This window comes from Chinchilla lanigera, unplaced genomic scaffold, assembly GCF_000276665.1.
Source record: "Chinchilla lanigera isolate Chin_1 unplaced genomic scaffold, ChiLan1.0 scaffold00016, whole genome shotgun sequence".
NCBI classification, from domain to species: Eukaryota; Metazoa; Chordata; class Mammalia; order Rodentia; family Chinchillidae; genus Chinchilla; species Chinchilla lanigera.
Genome location: NW_004955417.1, coordinates 13,763,008 through 13,776,545, shown reverse-complemented (window position 1 = coordinate 13,776,545; position 13,538 = coordinate 13,763,008). Strand labels below are relative to the sequence as shown.

At 41.7% G+C, this 13,538-nt stretch overlaps 1 protein-coding gene across 1 annotated transcript; it reads left to right on the top strand.

Annotated features, from left to right (window-relative positions):
- The first annotated feature begins 8,847 nt into the window (after positions 1-8,847).
- Positions 8,848-11,732, top strand: Rpl30 (ribosomal protein L30). The gene is made up of 5 exons (XM_005381844.2): positions 8,848-8,938; positions 9,046-9,097; positions 9,339-9,484; positions 10,962-11,092; positions 11,641-11,732. Exons 2-5 carry the CDS (start codon positions 9,077-9,079, stop codon positions 11,688-11,690), a joined length of 348 nt encoding a protein of 115 aa, XP_005381901.1. The 5' UTR covers positions 8,848-8,938; positions 9,046-9,076; the 3' UTR covers positions 11,691-11,732.
- The last annotated feature ends 1,806 nt before the right edge of the window (positions 11,733-13,538 follow it).

Here is a 13,538-nt window from a genome sequence, read left to right as displayed (position 1 = left end):
CCCGGTACAGTCTCCATGAGGAAGTTTAACATTAATACCAACCCGCCCTCCCCCTTTACTAGGAGTGGAACTCAGCGCCTTTGCACTTAGCTACATTCCCCAGCCCCTATTTACTATTACCTATCTATCTATCTATCTATCTACCTACCTACCTATCTATCTATCTATCTATCTATCATCTATCTATCTTTGTTTGGAGACAAGGTCTTGCTAAATCGCTAAATTGCTCAGGCTAGGCTCGAACTTGCAATCCTCCAGCCCAGCCTACTAGAGTGCTGAGGTTACAGCTTGCCCCACCATGGTGGGAGATACCAATCTACTTAATCTCCACTCCCTGTTCAACTTCTGTCAGCTGTTCCCTCGAGAGGACACCCTTCGTTTAGTTGTCCTGCTATTTATTTTGCAAATCACGCCTCAGTTTGGGTTTGTCTGATGTCCCCTCATGATTTGTCTTTCCTGCTTCTCATTCTCCGCCAGCATCATGGCTAGTACACATGCCATCAAGCTATCACTCACTCTAGCCTGGTGTGGCGGCACTGTGCCTGCAATCCCAGCTATTCAGGAGGCTGAGGCAGGAGTATTGCTTGAGTCCCGGAGTTTGAAACCAGCCTGGGCAACATAGTGAGACCCCATCTCGAAGCAAATAAATAAACCCATCCCAGCCATCAGACATTACATTCCATATTTCATGGAATTAAATAACTCACTTTATTATGAGGTGAGGAAGGTAATAGCTTAATTTCTGCATGATTTACTGATCTTTCCATCTGCCTCATCTATCCAGAAGCAGCCAAACCTGTGGAGTCCTACATCAAACACTCCATTATGGCAGCAGACAAGAAGAGCCTGAGACACTGTCCTGGGGTTTGCAGTGTCTCTCAACTAGTGTCTAATAAGTGGCTTGTCTATGACCAGTCATCTGCAGATGACTCTTGCTGTGCTGGCTTCTTTGCTGAACTGCAAAGCAAAATGCTTTTCCGGGCAGTGAGCAGTGAGACTTTCTGTTGCTTACAACACAAGTCTCCGGGCTACCACCTGTGCTTGCCCCACCTTGGCTTCCTGATTCCTCTCCTTCTCAACAGTTACCTGTCCTGTATTGTTCCTTTAGTCTTACTAGATGATGAGCTTAATCTCTGATCATAACAGATACTACAATTTAATCAGTTCATTTATCTTTGCAATGTTGGTAGTGGAACCCAGGATCTCATGTGTACTATGCAGATACTGGATCACTGCATCACAACCCATTCGCTAATAACATGATTTTTAAAGGCCAGTAGTACCTTGCTGCTTTATACATCAAAAGCAGTAAGTCATACATCCTTTTACCTCCAAGAACTCCTTTTATCATTTTTCTTACACATATGCACCCTTTGATTTTATCATAAAGTCATTTACTCTTTCTCCACTGAGTAATTGGTGGTATTTTCTGAGCAGCATGATATGCAGTGTTACAACATGGTGTTGATATTATTCTGGTTTAAATAATAATATCTTAGACATCTTTACTAGGGATAAAAGTACAGAGTGGACTTTTCTAGTTATTGAAAATAATATATAAAAATCATACTTTTATAGATACTTTGAAACACAGGAATCCCAGTTACACTAAAATTTTAAAAACTGACTCTCTAAATTATTATAAGATAACCGAGCTGGGCATGGTGGCGCATGCCTGTAATCCCAGCACTCAGGAGGCTGAGGCAGGAGGATCTTTGCGAGTTCAAGACCAGCCTGGCCTACAAAGTGAGCGCAAGGCCAGCCTGAACTCCATAGCAAGACCCTGTCTCAAAAAAAAAAAAAAAAAAAAAAAAAAAAAAAAACAAGCAAAGAAACAAAAACAACCCAAAAGACCAGCTAGGAAGATTAAACAATTTAGTGTCACAAGGTGTGGTGGTGTATGCCTATAATCCAGCATTTAAGGAGGCTGAGGCAGGAAGATAATAAGTTTGAGTCCTGATCAGACAATTTACTGAGACCTTGCCTCAAAAAAAGTTTTTTAAAGGGAAGGGAGATGTAGCTCAGTGTTAGAGGGCTGCTAGTTTGTATCTCCTAGTATTGGGGAAAAAAAAACAAAAACAAAGACCAATCAATAGAAACCAAAATGTCACTCCTGGTCCACAGTAAAATCACAAAGAAAATATTCAGGGTTCTTTGTACCCAAGAGTATAAAAATCATATGCTCCCGTGAATGAAAAAGTTGAAAACTAAAATAAAATGAGTTAAGAAAATGATTTCTTTGCTTTATTCTTAATCCCTTCTATGATTTGCACCCTGTAAAAGCCAGAGAGCAACCCTGTCGGTCTGGAACAGGCCCAGTCTAAAGAGAAGGCTCCAGGAGAAGTATTTTGCACTCATAACCACGGAGGCAGGAAGGGTGGAGGTGAGCAGGTAGCCTTCCTCGGCTCTCCGTATGTTTATTAGTTGAAGGGTCCACCAACATTCACAGAGTTCCGGGACTCTTCACTTAGGTTCGTTCCCCCCGCTGGTCACATTTCCAGAGGAATTGGTAAGTATATAAAAGTTGAGGTCGATAAATTGAGCTCCAAATCATTACTGAGCTGCTTCTAAATGTGGGCATGGTGAACGATCACGACTGTGCGGATGAACCGCCGGACAGTAAGGGCAGCGTCCTGCGCCAGCGCCAGAGGAACTTGTTAGTGCTGTCTGGGCTCCACCAAGGAATGCAGCGTGCCACTGTCCGTCCTCACAGCAAGTAAAAGCCAGAAAAAGCTCAATGCATGCGGGCGCCTGAGGGGTCTCGGAAGCGGGAGCCACAGTGTGGGTAAAGGAAAACCAAAGGAGCGCCCTGTGCTAACTCAGTGCTTTATTCGCTGGTATTCTTTCAAAATCCCTCCAAAACGCCACAGACTAGTATTCAAAAGGAATAGCATTTAAATTCAACCATTGTGAACACTTTCCTGCGTTTGTTCCACCTGCCTATCCGAACATCTATGTGTGTGTGGTGTGGTTTGGTTTTGTTTGCAGTACTGGGAATTAAACTCAAGGCCATTGTGCTGAGCTACATCCCCAGCTGTCTCACCCCCTATTGAGACAGGGTCTAAGTTGCCCAGGCTGGGCTGGAACTTGTAATCCTTCTGTCCCTGGCTTTCCCAGAGTGCTGAGATTACAGGTATAGGCCACTCTGTCCAGGTCAGCATACATTTCTTTAGAATAAAGACATTCTCTGTGTGACTTAAAGTAACTATTTCTAATAGTAGTCATAGTACTATGCTAACATAAGAATTTGCAAATTTAAGACCCTCCAGCCAAATCTGGCCAGCTGATTTTATAAGTCTTCATTGGAACACAGCAATGCCATGGTAAGATCTCTGGGAGAAAGCAATGCTTTCTTTAAAGTATAGTGAAACAAAACAAAACAGAACAAGATATTAAAAAAAGAAAATTAAATTTAAAAAATAAAGTGTGGTAAAGACAGGAAATTTGGTATTGTACACTACCAAGGAAAATCACTTCACGTGCTTTAATCATTTATTCTCTAAAATGGAAGTACTAAGCCAGGCATGGTGGTGTACACCTATAATCCTAGCACTCAGGAGGCTGAGGCAGGAAGATTGCCGTGAGTTTGAAGCCAGCCTGGCTTAAGCAGCAAGATCCCATCTCAAAAAAACTAAAAACAAAATTAAATAAAAATAAAAAATAAATGGAAGTAATAAGCTGGGAACGTGGCTCAGTAGTAGAATATTTGCTTAGCATATGTGAGGGGCCCTGGGTTCAATCTCATCCCCCAAAACAAAACAAAAAATGAAAGTAATAACTACCTTGATTATTCTGGGGAACATAGATATTACAGCACCAGGTTCAGTGACACAGGAGGAATGTTTTTGTGATCTGCTGCACATTTTGCCAAGAGAATAAACATCCCTTCTTAAGACAGAAAGAGAATGACAGTGATACATGCATATCCATGTTTACAGCAGCACAACTCATAATATCGAAGTCCTGGAAGTAGGCTATATGTCCATCAGCAGATGAATGAATAAGCAAAATGTGGTATTTATGCACAGTGGAGAAAAATGAAAGAATAGGAAACAGGGATATAGAGTTTTAGCAAATGAGAAGAGGATCTAGACAGGGAGGGAGGCAGTAGGAGGAAGTAAAAAGTAAGATGTGTTATGTTCATGTCCCGGCTCCCCAGGGTGAATGTAATCATTGTGCACTGCAAACATGTATTAATAAAAATCTTAAAAATTAAAAAGTAGCTGGGCATTGCGGCACATGCCTGTAATCCTAGCACTCGGAAGGCTGAGGCAGGAGGATCGTTGCAAGTTCGAGACCAGCCTGGGCTACAAAGTGAACTCAAGGCCCAGCCTGAACTGCATACCGAGACCCTGTCTCAAAAAGACAGAAGGAAAAAAATTTAAAAGTAAATAAAAATGAGAATAACCCTTAAATATTCTCATCACAAAAAGTGATAACCATGAGATGATGTCAGATTTGGTTATTCCACATTGTATATGCATATCAAACCATCACATTATACCCCATATAAATATTACCGATTAAAATCTAATAACAATTTGAAAAAGCTGCAGGAGTACCAAGCTCACTACAGAAGTGTAAGGCATTAGCTAAGCAAGCATCCCCCAAGACCATCTTGGCTCTTTCTTTAGCTCTTTACTTCTCAAATTGTAGTATTGATGTAAGTATCCTACAGTGCCAGTTAGACTAAGACTCCCTGGCCCCACATCCAGAAATCTCTTCCCAAAACCAGGGTGCCCAGGAGTCAGAACTCCAGAACTCCATGTGATTCTAATGACTGTAATTTGGGAAAGACTGCTGGAGATATAATTGATGTTTCACATTTAAAGAGACAATTTTTTTTTTTTTTTAACTTTTTGAGACAGGGTCTCACTATGCAGTTCAGGCTGGCCTTGAGCTCACTTTGTAGCCCAGGCTAGTCTCGAACTCTCAACGATCCTCCTGCTTCAGCCTCCCAGAGTGCTGACATTACAGGAGTGCACTACCACGCCCTGCTTAAAGAGACAATATTTTAAAATAAGATTTTGTGATCAAAAAGAAACTTTAATGATAAGTAGTGCATGTTGTGACATAACTCAACTAGTACTGAAATACGGTAAAAATAAAGGTCCACCGCTCTTCTTACCTCTCTCCCATGGAGAAGTTTTGATTATTAGCTTTCCAGACCTTTCCCTAAGCTTATGCAAACATATATCCTGGGTAAGAATGATGAGCATTTGATATATTTTAAAGACTTTTGTTTCCTAGTTAAACAATGGTAAAATGGTGAATTGTTTATACATTTTTGAGCAACTGTGTATGTTTGTAGGACACGACCCTAAAAGTTCAATCGTTGGGCCAAAAGATTTGAACAGCATAGAGGGAATAAAATAAAAAAGTGTTTCCCTGCCACCTTCCAACTTCCAACCCCGTTGTCCAGAGGAACTCACTGTGGTGTTGTGTGTCTTTATACAAAATGCTTACGTAGGTGTGCTTGTTGTGTTTTGACACAGTCAATCTGTCCTTCAAAGGGGCCTGTTTCCCTAACATATTTTACATCTAACTTTGGGCTTTCTAGTGGCAATTGAATGTTAGTGCCTTCAGTGTCTCAAAGTCCCTCCGGCAGTAAAATCATTCATCAGCAGAGTGCTTCAAATAGTGCTGAAAATTGAGGGAGTGTCTCCCACAGGCTTTTCAGTAATTGACAGAATTTCTTAAGGTTTAAATAACTTTCTGGGAAAAGTCTAGAATAAGAACCAAAAATTTTTGAGCATCAAATTATTTCTTAAAATTTTATTCTTGGGGTTGGGGAGATAGCTCAGCGGCACAGCGCCTGCCTGGCAAGCACAAGGTCCTGAGTTTGATTCCTGGTACCAAAAAAAAAAATTTTATTCTTGACCAGCTGTAGTAGCACATCATAATCCCGGCACTCAGGAGGAGACAGGAGAATCACCGCAAGGTCAAGGCCAGGCCAAGCTCCACAGTGAGTTCAAGGCCAGCCTGAACTACAGAGCAAGACCCTCTCACAACAAACAAACAAACAATTCTCGTGTGTGTGTGTGTGTGTGTGTGTGTGTGTGTGTGTGTGTGTGTGTTTTGCTGGGCACTGAACCCAGGGCCTTGCATATGCTAGGCAAGGGCTTTGCTGCTGATCTGTACCCTCAGCTCCTATAATTATAACATCTAGTCTTTAATATTCCACTTTTTCAGTACTCTTAGGAGTCCTTTTCATGAACGCTTTATTCCAGCCAAGCTCTGCTAGCCGCTCTGATTCGGCCTTGTTGCTTTGCTGCTGCTCTTCTCTGGCCAGCATGCATCCTCTCTTTGATTTCAGTCAGCCTTGCAGAAAACCTAACTGCAAATCTCAGCCCTGACCTGCCTAGCTTTTAATAATTTATTTAATTACCTTCCATTCTAGTTTTATCATCTATAAAATAAGGCCAAGGATGCCTATGAGATGATTACAAACATGAGTTAAGGTTTGTGAAAAGTACATGAAATTCTATACAAAAGCTAATCATTCTTGTATTCCTCCCCTATAAGGCCTAGCTTTGATAACAGGCTCTTTAAGAAAGAACAGGCATCATGTCTGGTTTTTTGCGGCGGGTACTGGGAATCGAACTCCAGACCTCACGCTTGCCAGGCAGACACTGTGCTACTGAGATGAATCCTGGGGCTGGGGATTTAGCTCAGCGGCAAAAGCGCCTGCCTGTCGTGAGTTCGGTTCCTGGTACCGGAGAAAAACCAAAAAAAAAAAAAAAAAGAGATGAATCCTTGGCCCCTGGCCAAGGTCTTGTATCTCTATATTCTTAGTTTCTGGAGTGAGGCTGTATTTGTCAAATATATTTATTAAATTGAATAAACATGTTGTGTTATTTGCTCATGTCTTCCTCCAAACATAAACTACACAGTTTCTTTCTTTTTTTTTTTTTTTTTTTTTTCTTTTTGAGACAGGGTCTCACTATGCAGTTCAGGCTGGGCTTGAGCTCACTTTGTAGCCCAGGCTGGTCTCGAACTCGAAAGGATCCTCCTGCCCCAGCCTTCTGAGTGCTGGGATTACAGGCGTGTGCCACCATGCCCAGCTCTTTCTTTTTTTTGTACCAGAAATTGAACTCAGGACCTCATCCTTGCCAGACAGGCACTGTGTTGCTGAGCTACAACCCTAACTCTAACTCTAAGGTTTCTGAAAGCATCTTAAATGATAAGCACCTAAAGCAAGACCTGGCACATAGTACACATATAGAATGAACACACAATGTGTGTAACAAGAAATTCATACTTAACTCACAGTAGTTAGATTTATACTAAGTGTCTTTTCATAGGTCTTATCTTCTCAGCATGACCACCAGTCCTTTTAGAGTTAGGGTGTAGTTCTAGTCCTTTATAATAGGGTAATAACCACAAATGAAACATCAGGAAAAGACTCCAGAATTACAGGGGTGGGAGGGGGTGGGAGGGTTGGTGGTTCAACCTTTACCAGGTAGCAGAGTTACAACTTCTCTAGGCTTTTTCCTTCCATGTAAATCAAAGGACTAACCGTCTGTTAGTTTCAAAATTAGTAAAAAACAAAACAAAAAAAGTTTAATACGTTTATGGAACTAGATTAATAGAGGGCAAATATCTGAATTTGCACAATCTTAATTTACACCTAAATATTAAAGCAAGTAATATGATAATTTAACTATTATCTGTTTAAATGCACATCAAAGTAGGATCGGAACTTGAACAAACTTAATTGTGAAGAGACATAAATTATAAACCTGGGTTCTGATCTATCTATGACAATAGACTAGACATGCAAACTTGTGAATAAAAAGCTTACTCTCTCATAAGATTTTTTTTGTTTTTGTTTTGTTTTTTCTGTACCGGGAATTGAACTCACGACCTTGCTCTTGCCAGGCAGGCACTGTGCCACTGGGCTAGATCCCCAGCTCTCGTAAGATTTGTTGTGACTGTTAAGTAAAATACAGGTATAGCTAAAGTATGTATTATAGTTCCTGGCACAGAGTGTGTTTTTAGGGGTGAGGTGAGGGACAGTCTTCCTCTGCCATTTTTTGGGGCAAAATGACAACGCCAAAAGATTTACTAGTCTGGTTGCATTTTTATTTTTTTGGTGTTGGTGGGGGTAGGTAGGTACTTTCCGAGCCTAATTGTTTTTTGTTTTTGTTTTTTGTCTTTTTTATTTTTTTGAGACAGGGTCTCACTATGTAGTTCAGGCTGGCCTTGAGCTCACCATGTAGCCTAGGCTGGTCTCGAACTTGCAACGATCCTCTTGCCTCAGCCTCCCAAGTGCTGGGATTACAGGCGTGTGCCACCACGCCCGGCGGAGCCTAATATTTTGAATGACCCATAACTGGAAATTTATAACAAGCCCCAAGGTTCACAGCAAAAGTATTTTTAAACGGTTAGACCTGCTTGTCGCTCTTTTCTGTGCAGATTCGGCTCCCAATTCCACCTTAACACAGCCACAAAAGGAGAGTCTTGGGAAGTCTGCACGTTCTCGGAGAGATGGGCAAACCTGGCGATCGCAGAGGACTGGATAGACCTACTTCTGCTCAGCGGAGCGTAGATAGATAACGGGAATCGCTGCGCTTCGGCAGAGAGGTCGTCGCAGACACCACCGCCTCTTATTACCGTCCCTCCCACCTCATTCTCAGTCACTTCACCAAGTCCCGCTTAGCTCGAAGCCCATCATTTCCTAAGCTCGCAGCTCCTAGCATAAAAGAAACCTAACACCAAAAATTTTAAGGCCACAAGAGACGCAAGCAGGCATCCCAACCACCACGCTAACTTGCAGTATCCATAGCAACTGACAGCCGCTATCCGCCTTTAACCCCACCTCTTCTGCTGGCGATAGCTTCCGCTTCCGGTATGCGTATGACGCAGGCGTAAAGCGCTTTGCATTGTGGGAACTCCTTCCTTTCTCGCTCCCCGGCCATCTTGGCGGCTGCTCTTGGTGAGTGGGCTCCCGAGGGCAGAGGTTTGGGCACCAGGAGAATCACTGCAAGGTTGTTGTTTGCACCTCCGAATCCTAAACCTCCCGCACTGTCTTCTATGGTCTAGGTTGAGGGCCGCCAGCACCCAAGGCAGGAAGATGGTGGCCGCAAAGAAGACGGTGAGTGCGGCGGCCGGGGCCGGAAGCCGGCTCACGTGGAGCGATGGTGCTCAGCCTGGGCGGGCAGACCTGGGCGCCCCGGGGAAACTGCGCGCCCGCAGCCGTGTGGAGGGTCTCGTGGGGAATCCGAGAAGCCTTCAGTGGCTTCGGAGGTTTTATGCTCGGTTCCAGAAGGCTGGATCTGGTTTGGAGGTGGTTACTTGCGAGACCTTCATGTCTGTGTTAAATGTTTGCTTTGTAGAAAAAATCTCTGGAGTCCATCAACTCTAGGCTCCAGCTTGTTATGAAAAGTGGGAAGTACGTGCTGGGGTACAAGCAGACGCTGAAGATGATCAGACAGGGCAAAGCGAAATTGGTCATCCTTGCAAACAACTGCCCAGCTTTGAGGTAATGGACGGAACCAGAGCGTTCGTCGCTGGCTGCAAATCCATTGTGAAGGAGAGTCCGGAAGTGCAAGCTTGTAATCTGGATGGCATGAGCTGTATTTTATGTCAAACTTGTTCTCCAAGGAACGCTTAGGAGAACGATTACTGTTGTCAGGGTGTTTGTCTTCTGATTCTTCTCCCTGTCATGTGCACTTCTATAGGCTTACCTCTGGGGGGAAATGTATGACCTGAGCTGGGCAGGAGGACTAAAACCTCAAAGTTTGAAGGAAGCACAGATGCACGATTTGTCCATGTGTTTTTTGCTTGCCGTTTTTGATGGTTTTTTTTTTTTTGGCTTAAGAGAACCTTTAAAGGTGCTTTTCTGGTTGTATTCGCGTTAGTGTACAAAAGCCAAGTAAGGACTATTCAGGCTGGCCTCTGAAGTTGCAGGGGTATCATTGAATCATTTGGCTGAGCACCATATATCAATTCTTTGAGTCAGGGTTTATTATTTGTTTTTAAATTTTTATTTTGAGATAAGATAGAGTCTTCCTAAATTGTTTAGCCTGGGCTCAAACTTGTGATCCTTCTGCACCAACCTCCCACAGTGGGATTACAGGTATGTGCCCAGTTCAAGGTTTAGTCTTGATTTGCTATTTTGAAATTTAACCCAGTATATATTGCTAGTGAACTAGAGAATCTTGGAGAATGTGAATCATATGGTGGGTCTCTGCTGATTTGATTTTTCTATGACAGTGCATAACCTATTCAGAATGTTATATAGGCGATCTCTACACCAGCAGTGCCTGGACTGCTCGGTATAATTCCAAACCACTCATAAAGGGTTTCTTTGCTGTTTTGACTTAGTTTAGTTTTTGCCTACTTTCTTTAGTAGTGTGCCTCAAACAACTATATGACATCGCAGTTGATCTTGTTAAAATGCAAGTTCTATTTTAGCAGGTCTGGGATGGGGCCTAAGATGCATTTTGAACAATCTTTTGTGGCATTATTGCCGGTCCATAGATCCACATATCAAGTGACAGGGTTTTATAGGACTCATTTCAAATTCCTAAAACCATTATTTGCTCAATTGATACTAACGTGTTCTGTGGGTAGATAATACCCTCCCCATTCTCCACCCCCATGTAAGATTCAGGGCACTAGCCAGACATTGAGATGGCTTATCTCTTAAAAATAATTTAGGTTTGAATTCTGGATCCTCCATTCTTTGTCTCAGCTTCCTTAATTTGCATCTGCTTTCTTCCATGAGCATAGATAATACTTTGTATATAATAGGTGCAGTAAGTATTTGCTGGTTATTTGTAAGGGATCCAAATAAAGGTGGTTTTTATCAGTTAGTGGATAGGAAGTTTTTAAGAATAGTAATGAGGTTTAGTTATTGTTAGAAGACTTGGCTAGCATTGCTGCTAACAAGAGAAATAGTAGCATTCAGTTTGTCACTTCATGTGTTTATTTGCCCTTTTTTCTGGTTCTCAAAGGAAATCTGAAATCGAGTACTATGCCATGTTGGCCAAAACTGGTGTCCACCACTACAGCGGCAATAATATTGAACTGGGTACAGCGTGTGGAAAATACTACAGAGTATGCACACTGGCAATCATTGATCCAGGTATGTTTTCTAAGTCTTAAAATTGGTGGGTTTTTTGTTGTGGGTTGATTGTGTTGGGTATTTTTTGAGACAGGGTTTCACTGTGCAGTTGAAGTGTAAGTGAAAAAATTTTTTTGCTTGGGGGTTATGAATTTTTTTTGAAATAATGACCTACAAACTTGGTAAAAGGTGAAACTTTAAGGGGGAAATAATGAGGTAAAATAGTAGAAGAAAGTAATACTGTGTAGAGACAAGTAAAATTAAGGGGGAAAGGTGCTTGTGTTTGTGTTCTGAACTTGCAGGTTTTTACTTAATGCAGAGCACTGCGAATATTCTCGCTGTTCTGATTGTGTCATAATCAGGGCAGGCTAAACATTCGCTATAGTAAGACCATGCATGTGTCCCCAGACCTAGATCTTTCCCTAGGTCTGGTTTTATAAATGCTGGTGATAAACCAGATAGAAATAGGACTAATTTTCAGATATGTCTGAAGAACATGTAACCTGAGTTGAGAAATGGTGCAGTTAGTAGTTGCCATTAAATGAATTATAAATATTTTTATTTTCTAGGTGATTCTGATATCATTAGAAGCATGCCAGAACAGACCGGTGAAAAATAAATCATACAAAATTTTTCATTAATAAAACTTGCCAGAGCTTGTTTTTGGTGTTTTGTTGCATTGTGTTTTGTTCTGTTTTTGAGGCAGGGTCCTCAGTATATGGTGCAGCCTTGAACTTGCTTATGTAGCCCGGGCTGGCCTCCAGCTGATGGTGATCCTCTTGCCTCAGCCTCCAGAGTGCTGGGATTACAGGTATGCACCACCATACCCAACCAGAGCTTGTTTTAAAAACTGTATCCATTTCAGTTATTTTTCTCTTTGTTTCCTGACACTTTCATGAAAGTAGGGTCAGAGAGGACCAGCCAGATGTGGCATGGTGGCAACTTTCCAAAGAAGAGTTAAGCATTCTACTCTCCATTCTCCTGTTTTTCTAAAGGAAGGCACTGAGCATCTCTTACCCAAAATGTGTGGAGTTGCAAATGTTGTGGATTCTGCAATATTTGCATATACATAAAGTGTTTTGATGATGGGATCTAAATCTAAACACAGGGTTCTTTTTTTTTGTTTTATATACATATACATACACTGTGCACATACAGCCTTAAGGTAATCTTGTAATTTGTGCAGAAACAGTTTCAGAGTGGAATTTTCAACTTGTGTGCTTAAAAAGTTTATGATGGTGAAGCAGTGTTCATTTTGTATTTTTGAATTGGGGATATTCAAGCTATACTAGATTTTAATTTTCAGAATTGTAATTTCAGAGTATTAAGGGAAGTGTTTCATCATAGGCTGAGAAAAGTTCTAGTGAATGTTTTGTTGTTTTTTTTTTTTGGTTTTTCTCCGGTACCGGGAACCGAACTCACAACCTTGCGCTTGCCAGGCAGGCGCTTTTGCCGCTGAGCTAAATCCCCAGCCCCCTAGTGAATGTTAATAAAAAGGTCTTTCCTGAGGTGCAGTGGTGGACAGAGGAAATATACTTGGGCAACTGCTGAATAATATCACATCTTCAGTAAGTATGAAGTGTCAGATTGATTGCCTGGCTGTATTTTGTTCTCTAAAAGATGGGAAGTGTGTTTGCTGTTGAGATTTTGAGGGAACTCCACGTCTCCCTGGAAAATGTCCCATCGAACCCTTTTCCACACATTGATGACCTTTGGAAGTAATTTGGGGAAAACAGTAACTTAGTTACATCTTGATATGCCAAGTTGAATGGTGCTAATTTAGGGTCTGTAACCTATGCAGGTTGCTAGACTTTGAGGGAGGCTGCAGAACTTTTGGAAGTAACCGTCTTGAATTTTAGAATCAGTCTCCCTCTTTGCTCTTTCACTCCCCTCCTGTCTGCTCAGGCACTTTTTGATGATAGATCAATGAGTCAGGAAATGATTTGTGTATGTTGTCTATGTACAGGCGAGGGAGTTGATTTCTTTCAAGGTAGCATGATTTTGGTGTCAGGTTAATGCGGTGTACATATTTTGGAGAGTCCGGCTGTTATTAATTTGATTGTTCAGTTACTGTATTAACTTGGGGGCATTGTTGGCATTTTAGAGTAGAACAGTTCTTCCAGAAGGGCTGTATTTCAGCTTTTCAACCATATCATTGAAATGTCACTCCTACATTTTTAAACGTGTATGTCTCTTGGTTAAGAGCTACGGATTGCCAGGCATGGTGAAGTATGCCTGTAATCCCAGCACTCGGGAAGCTGAGGCAGAAAGATAACTGCAAATTCAAGGCCAATCTGGGCTACATGGTGAGACTGTCTCAAAAGACAAAAGGACTGAGTTAATGAAAAGTTTTAGGTATTTTAAAGTGGTATTCATGTTTATATATTCAGTGACCAATGTGCCTATTTGTTTAGTTACTTGAAATAGTCTTGCTATGTGGTTCAGGTGGGCCTCGAACTTGTATTGA

What these genes read in the sequence shown, in the direction of transcription:
- Rpl30 (XM_005381844.2), top strand. Translation starts at nt 9,077, where the DNA reads ATGGTGGCCGCAAAGAAGACG. An exon ending in TGGTGGCCGCAAAGAAGACG is followed by an intron (nt 9,098 to 9,338) that starts GTGAGTGCGGCG and finishes TTTGCTTTGTAG; the next exon opens with AAAAAATCTCTGGAGTCCAT. An exon ending in ACTGGCAATCATTGATCCAG is followed by an intron (nt 11,093 to 11,640) that starts GTATGTTTTCTA and finishes TTTATTTTCTAG; the next exon opens with GTGATTCTGATATCATTAGA.